This window comes from Mesitornis unicolor, unplaced genomic scaffold (assembly GCF_000695765.1).
Source record: "Mesitornis unicolor isolate BGI_N332 unplaced genomic scaffold, ASM69576v1 scaffold7815, whole genome shotgun sequence".
Classification (NCBI taxonomy): domain Eukaryota; kingdom Metazoa; phylum Chordata; class Aves; order Mesitornithiformes; family Mesitornithidae; genus Mesitornis; species Mesitornis unicolor.
In genome coordinates, this window is record NW_010184736.1 from 4,711 (window position 1) to 16,101 (window position 11,391).

An 11,391-nucleotide genomic window follows, 5' to 3' on the forward strand; every position below is an offset into this window, starting at 1 on the left:
GGGGGGGGGGGGGGGATAAAAAAATTCTGTTTTAAGTGTTTGCCCTTCCAAATCAGTCCTTTTCTCTTATACAGGGGGAAGAAGGAGAGAGATCAACAAAATTGATTTGTACAGCTTACCTGTTTATTCAATCTAATCCTTTTCAGCCTTCAAGTGTCTCTTTGTGTGTAGCATGCCTAACTTAGGGTCACAGACAGCCTTAGGTAATGCAGAGCTCCAGCAAAGGCTTGAAGGGTGATGACCTCTACACATTCCATCTTACAAAACATAGCACTTATACCATGCTCTTTATTTTCCCTTTGCTTACTTATTTTGCACCTCAAAAGCCCTTGACCATCTCCACATGTCCTTTTGGGAAGTGCAGGTCTTGGTGCATAGGGAATGCAAGACATTGCCTTACATAAAGGCAGTTGCAGATGACTTAAATTGGCACACAGATTTGCTTTAAGCAAGTGATCAGTAGTCATAGGTTAGAATCCAGCCTTCTGAGAATTGCTACTGATTTGCTAGAATGTATTGCTTATGTCTGTAACGTAGTTACAAAACTTTTATAGGCCCCTTATAGGTTATTTATAAATATGCTCTTCACTGGAAATGTGTTCATTTCTTTTAGTGCAGTGTGCTGCCTTCTCTCTATTACTGCTTTTTGCTCCTGCATGCTCAAGCATCATGTTACTTTGAAAGCAGGTGTAAAGAACAGAAGGAGCAACTGGCTGAGCCAGCTGGTGTAAAACCAGTAGAACTACCAGACTTTCTTGTCTTTGTAAGGAAGGAAGGAAGGAAAAGGAGGGAGGTTCTGAGAATGCAGCAAGGAATGAGGAAAAAAAAGTGAGTTCAAGGCCACTGTCTCCATTACCAGAGAAGTACTGCCAGAGTGAGAAATTTAAAAATGAGATCTAAATAAAAAAATACAGCTTTTTCATTTGTTGATATTTTTGTCTGGTATTCCTTGTTAGGCTTTCCTGTTCTTTTGTCAGATGTCTGCTTTGCTTTCCTAAACCACTATGCAGTTCTATAAAGTGAAACTGGGAGGTCTGTAGCACTGCAGAAAGTAGAAGATAGGGTAGGTGACACGCAAAACTGAATCTACGCATAAACTAAATAGAAATCTTCAGTCATTCTTAGCAGAGAATAACTAAGGATAACTAAGGCTTTCTACCTAAAATTCTGAGAGTGAGGAGAAAGGAATTAGGTGCAGACTGGGGTACTGCTTCTACTCTCTTGTGATAGCTTTTCTAGTAAACACTATCACTTATTTTACAGTAACATTACTTCAATAAATAGTTAATTTTAAGATAACAACAGTAATAATTGTACCAAACACCTCTTCTTTGTCTCGTTTAATTCTTTGCAGTTCGTCAGCTTCACCGGGAATTCCTTAGAGCTGGATCCAATGTTCTGCAGACATTCACCTTTTATGCCAGTGAGGACAAACTAGAGAACAGGGGCAATTATGTAGCTGAGAAAATAAGTGTGAGTAAAACTCCATTTTGATGGAAATATAAAATAAAAGGATTCATTTCAAGAGGTTTAGTAGAGATATTATAGAATACTTTCTTAGTTTGTCATAATGGTTTTGGTTATATTTGAGGACCAAAGAATGAGATTATGCGATTTCAGAGTTTGGAATAGCAAGAAAGACAAAGTTAAAGGACAAAAAAGTAACAAATGGTGTAAGGATGAAGAGAGAAGGAGGAATCCTACCTTTTATTTTTTCCGAGGAGGTTAGTTTACTGAAGTTTTGATACAAAGAACTTAGGGAAGACTAAATGCACAGAGAGCAAAATCAGTTGGAGGAAAAAAAAAAAAAAAGCTTTAACATCCAGAGAAACAAATCAACTGCAAAAATGGTGAGGAATCCCAGAGTGGCTAATGAGAATGATATGTTTTTTAGAATCATATCTTCAATTAAATAACAACTAAAAAATCTAGGCCATATACTGTGGTCAATATTAACCTTCTCATGTGTAAGGGTAATCTGTTACAGCAACAGAAATACCATGTTGGTGTTTTTCTTTCCCCCTAGACAAGGGAGTTGTAGGATGTTGGCTGTGTTCACTAGATGCAGGCCACAGCCCCGTTGTGACTTCTGGCATAAACATTTCTAGATAGTTCCTTTGAGATGAGAAGATTTGCCATTGTTTTCTCTGATCCTTTCACCTTACATTCTATTGTCTATTTCAACCTCTGCAAAATTAGAGAGTATTCTCCAGGAGGCAGGGAGGAATGAATATGTTTGTATCTGTGAAGATATCCCAAGTCAGAAATTAGAACAATCTGGACACTAAGGAAACACTTAGAGACTTAATTAAGAGGTCATACCAAAATGTCATATGATCAAATTTATCTGAAATGCTCTACCTTTACATTCAAGAGATGCAAAACTGAAATGTTTGAAGGAGTAGTCCCAGAAACACAGTGCCCCTGGAACAAGCCATGCTGCAACTCTTGCTGCCCACAAAATTATACAAAGGGCTGAAAGAACATGTGGTATTGGAAATGCATTGCAGCAAAACTTTCAGGATTGATTTGCTGCCAGTTCTAGAAGCAGGTTCCTCCAGGCCTTAACTAGTTTATGGCTCCACCTCCCAGAGTTCCCTAAGATGTACCTGAGCACGAGTGCAAATGGATGACAATCTGCCAGCAAGAGCCTTAAAAATCAATTGGGTCTTTTGAGGCAGCCATGGAAAACTTCAGCTGAGAGAAACCTGTGTAGATCCTAAGTAGTCCACAGGCTGCAGAGAAACCTGCTCTAATCAGTACACGTTATCTATCCCAAATAATGATTCTTTTCCCAAAATCTTTTTTTCCCAGCTTAACCCCTTTCACCAGCTGTTCTACTCATCTTGATTTACGTATAGAAGGAATGTGTCTTCCAGTCTAGGTGATTGATTAATCCCATAGAGTGCTAAGTTTCCCTTTACTATTCTGAAATTGGTAACTATGACATCAGTTCATTAATGATTTTTTTTAAATGCCATAAATAACTCTATATGAGTTATTTTGTATCTTACATTTTAAAAATTATCAAAATACTAAAATACATTAAAAATAAATTAAAATGGCTACATATTTTTTCACCCACAGAATGTCAGAATAAAAGCATACACTTAAGTGTAACTAACTCATTTTCTAAAAGGCAAAGAGTTCCACTTCCTACCAAATACTTGCTTTTTATAGACTATTTGTTGAAGATGTATTAAAGGTAGTATGGTTATGTACTATTTGATAATATGATAACTTAGAGATGGCAAGAAATTGGTTTCCTAATGTTTGTTACTTTTTTGAAAGATGCTGATCTTCCTAATCAATATTATTTAAAAATCCATTTAAATTATAAAAGAACATGAAGAAGCCATTATTTTGACTCTTTCTGTCCTTTTTGTGCTCTGAAATTACATGCATATCTCTGACTAGGTAAAACTGACATAATCTGTATTCATGCAGTGCCAGAAAGTGAATGAAGCTGCTTGTGACATTGCAAGAGAAGTGGCTAATGATGGTGATGCTTTAGTGGCTGGAGGAGTCAGTCAAACACCATCATACTTGAGCTGCAAGGATAAAGCAGAGGTTAAAGCAGTCTTTCAAAAGCAACTGGATATCTTTATGAAGAAGAATGTGGACTTCCTAATTGCAGAGGTAAATCTGTAAATATGCAGAGGTAAAACAGTACATGTCTTCAACTGGCACAGTGTTAACTTTAAGATGTTTAATCTGCTTTAGGAAGTACAAGTATATATTTCTTCCTTGTTCAAAATTTTCTGTTATGCTTTTATTCCAGTAATACCAGGTAGTTTTCTAAATGCACAGCAGCATCTGCAAGCATCCAAGAACATGACTTTGAAAACTAAATTTCTACCTCAGTCAAGTCAAATTCTGTACTGGTACAAAGAGGATAGATTAATGTAAACTTGACTAAGTTACATGCAATCAACCTAAGCTTACTTTTCTAGATTAAAATAGTTCTTTGGGGATAAATCCTTGGTTAACCTCCTACATGGGCATTCTTATTCTGAAACAAGAGTATTGTTATTTTTTATTTAGTTTTACTTACTGACTTTTTAAACTTCTGTTTTAACTATGTGGTCAGTGAACTCAATTGAATTCTGTTAATGTAAATCAGAAAATAATCAAGTCATTGTATTGCTGGTGAATTTGCTGCATGGATTAATGCTTCTTCTCCAAGACATGAAACTAGTCCAGTTTTAATTTCTTTCAGTATTTTGAACATGTTGAAGAGGCTGTCTGGGCAGTTGAAGTTCTGAAAGAATCTGGGAAGCCAGTTGCAGCTACAATGTGCATTGGTCCAGAAGGAGACATGCATGGTGTACCCCCTGGAGAGTGTGCTGTACAACTGGTAAAGGCTGGTAAGAATCTGGTCTTAATATGCCCTTTAAAAGTATGAAACAAAGTAAAGTCTTTAAATGTTGAGATAAATGTATGTGTATCTCAAGTAGGTAGCTTCCCAATTATATCTGATAAAAGTTTTGACCCTGTTGAAAAGCTTTTATGTGAACTTTGGTAGACCAGCCTTGTAAAAAAAACATGGAAATGCAGCTATGAAATCCTTGTTAACCAGGGTAGTGTTGGTAGCAGTAGCCACAGGCTGCTGTTAAGGAACAGAGCAAAATCCTAAACTCAAATTTGGTTACAGAGCCAACCCCAAATTCTGGGCTCACAATTATGAAACTTATAAGCAGAATCCAAAGCCACCTTTGATTCTCTGCTCATGCTTTTAGAAATGTGTGGAGCACAGTTCCAATCCAGGATGAAAGAGTAAGAGGTTGAAAAAATTAATAATTTTGCTTATTGAAGGCTGTGTTTTCTGCAGAACAAGGGGAAAGGCAGAAGAAATGAATCAAGGGCATAATAAATAATGGCACAGTTGTTTATTGTATCTATTCCAAACTACTCTTTTCTTTTGGAGTTAGAATTGAAATCCAAAGGCAGAACTTGTGTTACGCAAATAGCTAGCAGGTTCATACAGCTGTACATAACCAGTCTTGGTTGATTAAGCACTGATAAGAAAAGCAACTGTATGAGGGTGGGAGATGTGACTAATCATCAGGAAGGTAAGAGGAGTGCAACTGAGATGTAAATGGAATTATGAACCTCAGAGTTGAGGCTGGCTCTAACCCATCTGCCCTATTTTCATAATGCTGCTGTGAAGATGGACTACTCTGCTTCTAGAGTGCTGTGGCTAAATGTGGAGAAACATCAAAAGGCTGCAAGCCAAGGCACTGCAGAAGCTGGGATTCCCATGAGAACATTACTAAGAGAATAAATAGCAGCTGGGATTTATACAAGGCAATCTTTAAAAGACTAAACTCTGTTATTATTAAGTATAACAGGACCTTGGACAAGCCTAAAAGTAGGAGTTCAAAGCTACACAAAGCACTGTGTGCCTGGGTTATCTCAACCACTGGCTGAACGGTATGCGTGGTGTGTGGCAGGATATCTCAGTCTTGGAACACCTGGCCATAAAGTATGGGAAATGATGGATGGGAAAGTGCTGTAGTATGTGAACATCCTGACTGGCTGCATAGTCAGGTCCTTAGCTGTAGCTATAAAAGTAGAGGTGGAAAATAAAAACTTCACTTGGCATTCAGCTGCTGAGATGGTTTCTTGTTTTCAGCTCACTGCAGCTAAGAACTTTCACCTCCCACTTCCTGGAGAGATGTGACTTGAAGTTATTTTTCTCCTCATAGGTGCTTCTATTGTTGGGGTCAATTGCCACTTTGATCCAGATACTTGCCTGCAAACTGTGAAACTGATGAAAGAGGGCTTGCAGGCTGCGAAACTGAAAGCTCATCTGATGTCCCAACCACTTGCTTTCCATACACCTGATTGTGGAAAACAGGGTTTTATCGATCTTCCAGAGTTTCCTTTTGGTAAGACAAGGGTGTATATACATACATACATACATACATACATACATATATATTTCTTTTTTTAAATTTTATTTTATTTTTTTAATTTTCAGTTGTCTGTTCCTTTTTCCCCCCAACTTCTAGTAAAGCTGAAGCTGCAAGGTGTCTTTCTATACAACAGGATCAGTCCCAATAATCCTGCATTTTTCATAGAGGGATTTGCAGTGTAATACTGGATTAAAGATCATCCATATAGTGAGAGTATTTCAGTAGTATCACAGCGTGTGACTGAATGTGAAATTATGATGAAAACAGTTAAAGTTAGTTAAAAAATGTAGTTCTTCCTCATGCTATAGAATCTTGTTAAGAATGGCTGTAAGCAGTCCAAAGAAATGAACAAGAGCAAATACACTAAAAAAAACCCGAAACCCAGACTTAATTGCTTTTGCATTGGAGCCTCACACTTTTCTGAGTTGTGACATCTATCTTAAAAACCTATAATGCTTACCTACATAGGGATTTAATGTAAAATGCATATGCAGAACTGGATATAGGTGCATGATTATTGCATTCATAATGGTTCAGCCTTGCAAGTGTAACTGTCTAATATAAGTGAGATTAGAGAGAAAGCAGAGGAGCGAGTATGTTCTTTGATGTTGCCAACAAATGGATTAGCAGTTTGGAGATGAATCCATCACGTGTGCTCAGGAGAAATTCTTTGTGTATATAAGGCTTGTGTATTTAGGGCTTATTTCCACTTGTGATGTAGAAGATCATATCCCTTTAAGATGACAAAATCAGCCTAAACATCTTTAAATTGATTAGAAAAATGCTTTCATTTTCAGGTATCATACATTCTGCTTTTCAAGATCGAACTATAAAATAAGGTATTAAAACATTCGAAACTTGAATTTGTAGCAAAAAATAAAGCATGAGTCTGAGGCATTCATTAAATTATAATAACATGTCTGAGTTCTGAAAATATTCTAGAATGTTTCAAAGTTTTAGGAACTCATTTATCCGATTCATTCCTTTCTATAACTTCCTTGATTGCAAGCAAAAAAAGATAGAATGGATACAGTAAGTAATCAAGTGAATTGAAGGATTCACTCTTTGGTTTGTTATGGTTCTTGGCTGGTGTGTTTTAAGCAATCTGTATGAGAGTTCAGCTTTCAGAATTTTCATGAGTCAATTTGAGAAGGTTCTGTGAGTGTTTTCAATACACAGAAGGAGCAACTGATCACTTGATGGCAGATAAGCAGTTTGGTATATAATTTTTGAACTCACCCAGTTAACTCTGGTTTTTGTGGAAGGCAATATACACAAAGATGTATTTAGATACTTGAAGTGCACATAACCTCTGTACAGGCCAACAGGATCCCAGTTTCTAGAAAAGCATTGGCTATGTCATGTTGGCAAGCTCTGGCATCTAGATGCTAGCAGTATTTATTTATCTGTAGAACTTTTTCCAGTTTTCTATGTTTTCCCTTCTGTGTTGCTGCAATTGTTCTAAAATGTGACCTGTTGAGCAAGGACAATTTTTTAGAAAGAAATGTCCTGGTCAGTCAAAGCGTACCTTGTTATCTCTCGTTAAGAGTAGATATCTAGAGGGGCTAATCTAGGAGCAGGTTACAACCTTCTCATTAAAAAAAATGGAGACAATTTCAATCTCTTTTTTACTGCACATGTTAATATAAACTTAAGATATAGGTATTTAATTCTGAATACAGCCAAGAAAAGAAGTCCCTTGACAGTTATGGCAAATAGCATGTTAGTCAATTTTGGGAAGGGAAAAATCCCACCAAATATGACTTAAGTGGCAACTTCTTTTCATAGAATACTGCTTGATTTCAGTCACCACGCTTCACCACATGTGTAGCTGGTTCTTATGGCGGAGTCTATCCCTGCCTCTTCAGAGAGGACAGGTTGTTGCTGTCCTTCTACTCCTGAAGCCCAAGGACTGATTCACAGAACCACAGAATGGTTTGGGTTGGAAGGGACCTTAAAGGTCAGCTGATTCCAACCCCCTCTGCAAGGACACCTCCCACTAGACCAGGCTGCTCAAAGCTACATCCAAACTGGCTTTGAACACTTCCAGGGAGGGGGCATCCACAACTTCCCTGGGCAACCTGTTCCAGTGCCTCACCACCCTCATGGTAAAGAATTTCTTCCTAATACCTAAACTAAATCTACCCTCTTTCACTTTAAAAGGTTACCCCCCCCCATCCTATTACTACACTCCCAGATAAAGAATTCATCCCTATCTTTCCTCTTAGGCCCCCTTCAGTACTGGAAGGCTGCTATAAGGTCTCCCTGGAGCTTTTTCTTCTCCAGACTGAACAACCCCAACTCCCTCAGCCTGTGCTCATAGGGCAGGTGCTCCAAGACCTTTGATCTTCTTTGTGGCCTTCCTGTGGATCTTCTTCAGCAGCTTGATGCCCTTATGTTGGGGGCCCCAGAACTGGATCCAGGACTCCAGGTGGAGTCTCATGAGAATGGAATAGAGGGGCAGAATCACCTCCCTCGACCTGCTGGCCACACTTCTTTTGATGCAGCCCACGATGTCTTTGGCTTTCTAGGATGTGAGTGTACCTTGCCAGGTCATTTTAAGCTTCTTGTCAACCAACACCCCCAAGTTCTTCTCCTCAGGGTGTCTCTCAGTCCATTTTCCACAACTGTCTGCCACTAGCTGATCATGGAAAAAAGTGTAGTAAGCGTTCCTGAGGAATAATGAGCAGGCTTATTCCTTTTGCAGGTAGGCTGATACCTTTTTCTTTCACAAATTAGAGTACTGTAATCAGGTTTCCCAGATACTGATTCCTAATTAGGAACTCTTTGGAAATGCAGGCATATGATTTAAAGTACTCCAGGTAAGAACTCTGGGAGAATGGCAAGCATGTTACTTAGGGCTTGATCAGCCTCAGAAGATACTAGGTGCTGTTTTGCAAGGCCAGAAACACTTACAAGAGCATAGCAGAATCTGAAAGCTAGACTTCTGAAAGTTTGCATCATTAATTCTAGTTCAGATCAAAGATGTATATCTACATCTACAACTAGTTTCATAAACAACGTGCAAGTGTCTCAACAACATAATTTCTTACCAAAAAATGTGCTGAAATAGAGTGTGATGGAAACTTAAAATATTAATTTTTTTGCAGGTCTGGAGCCAAGAATTGTAACCAGATGGGATATTCAAAAATATGCAAGGAAGGCCTATGACTTAGGAATTCGTTACATTGGAGGTTGCTGTGGATTTGAGCCATATCATGTCCGAGCAATAGCTGAGGAGCTAGGTCCTGAAAGAGGATTTTTGCCAGAAGCTTCTGAGAAACATGGTAGCTGGGGTGATAGCCTGAGCATGCATACCAAACCCTGGGTCAGAGCAAGGTATGTGTATCTGAACTGGAAAGCATACCAACATACTTCTTGCAAAGGGTTATAGCAGTCGATGCAGCAGACTGGCTTAACTGATATGGAGGTCTAACTACCACTGCAAACATCCTATGTTTTAATAATTTTGAAGAATTAAAGCTCATCTGGGAGCAGGGAAAGGGGTGAAGGGGCAGTAGGAGAGCTCCAGAAATTCTCATCCCTCTTAAAAATGAAGATTTGGTCTGAATTAATGTAAAAGTAATTCATGGAAGTTAAGATAAAAAAACTGACAGACTGCTGTAAAACAGTTCCTAATGGTGAGTGGCTTACACTGTTTCTTTCAAGGATGAAAATAAACTTTTTAAGCATGTAGCATATCATTGCATGCTTTCCTTCATGCTCTTGTATGTCAATATAAAGTCAGCCTATGCAAGTTAGATGACCCTTTGATTTAAGCCACATGTTCCTTAGTATTGTGAGGTGCTAGAAAACTCTTTAAGTTTCCTTTTCTTTCTTTAGGGCAAGAAAAGAATACTGGGAGAATCTGAAGCCTGCTTCAGGCAGGCCATATTGTCCTTCAATGTCAAAGCCAGATGGCTGGGGAGTGACCAAAGGAACCAGGGAGCTGATGCAACAGAAAGAAGCAACAAGTGAACAACAGCTAAAGGAGCTCTTCCAGAAACAGAAGTTCTAACCCACTGCAGTTGCATAAATGTTAGTGATTTAACTACAAATTGCCTCATGCTTCACAAGAAAATCTATGAAGATATGAACCCTGTTGATTGATCAGATAACTTGTAATGAAAGAGAAAAAAACGCAGAAAGAATGTGATTACAGATTAAATATATCCAACTTTCATAATAAAACCTTTCTCTGGACAAATAGTTTAGAGAATACCCAGTCAGAAGGAAGTCTGAATTCTGTGGTTTGAATTCCAAGGTTTGAATTGTGCTTTTGTTAGCTACACGCCATTAATTGGGTAAACACAGAAATACATAGAAAGTAATTATTGACTCACCTCACCTGTGAAAAGATAAAAAAACACCTACAAATATGGTATGAATGGAATTCCCTTCCTGATTCTGTTTCCAGTTTTGGATTATGTAGGGGCTTCCTCACACCTCAAGATTTGTGGAGGGCTACTTCAGGGACCCACAGACTGGCAGTGCTTCAGACATAGTTACCTGTAGTCACACATAGTTACCTGTAGAATCAAAAGATAAAGAGAATGAGATATTGCAGGAATTTCTTATGCAGGAGCAAGGTTCAGAGACATTTTAGGAAAGAAAAATGACAGGTAAATAACTCACTGGCTTTGTCTCAAGGTACCATGTCCACAAGATTTACTCCTCTGGAGACTACAAGTCCTACAAGATTATTCTGGTGGTTTGTTGTTTTGTTGGTTTTTTTTTAATCAAATAAATTAAAAGTAATAGGATGGAATAGTGTTGTATTATCTTCACAACTCTAAATCATAATAGCTCAAACAGAATACCATACTTCTAGTAAACAACTAATTTTCAAATGATCCAGGTGAATTTGGGATATCTCATTTTAAACACTTGGTTATCTCAAAATACAACTTAAAAACTGAAGCTTCCTAAAATATAACTCATGTCTACAAGAGTAATAGAACATTCCATTATTTTTTAAGCTTACTGATTCGCTCTGGAATCTTAGCTATAAGAAGACATGAAAACCCATTAGGAAATAGATCAAGCCACCTAAATTAAGAAAACTCATAGATATTTGTACACGGAATTTTCTGAGAAGGGTTTTCTTAAGGAAGGATGTCAGTACACTTGGAACTCATAAAGGACACATTTCCATAGTTTATTTTTGTGAAATACCACACAACTTGGATTTCTCTTTAGAACATCATTCCCACCTGTTCTACATTAAAGCTACTACCTTTATGAAAATATCATTCTCAAAGTTAGTGTTGAAAGCTTTTGTTAGACTACTTTTTATGTACAAGCTTATTATTTCTATCCATGTTGATATTCTGCAGTTCAGAAAACATTTAAATATGCAACACTTTAATAGGAAACTTAGGTATCCTTCTCAGACTTTTATTGGCACATAGGTTTTAGAAAAACCCATCTGCCTTCACTAAGCTTATAACAGATTCAAGTAGTTACTAGCTGG

At 37.8% G+C, this 11,391-nt stretch overlaps 1 protein-coding gene across 1 annotated transcript in view; it reads left to right on the top strand.

The window, feature by feature from the left end:
• Positions 1–10,125, top strand: part of LOC104540707 (betaine--homocysteine S-methyltransferase 1) — a 14,823-nt gene extending 4,698 nt beyond the window's left edge. The window contains exons 3-8 of the mRNA XM_010184573.1: positions 1,355–1,473; positions 3,448–3,639; positions 4,220–4,367; positions 5,709–5,891; positions 9,029–9,257; positions 9,762–10,125. Coding sequence (XP_010182875.1) covers positions 1,355–1,473; positions 3,448–3,639; positions 4,220–4,367; positions 5,709–5,891; positions 9,029–9,257; positions 9,762–9,936 — 1,046 coding nt within the window. The 3' untranslated portion in view covers positions 9,937–10,125. The remainder of the gene's footprint in view (positions 1–1,354; positions 1,474–3,447; positions 3,640–4,219; positions 4,368–5,708; positions 5,892–9,028; positions 9,258–9,761) is intronic.
• Positions 10,126–11,391: the final 1,266 nt, after the last annotated feature.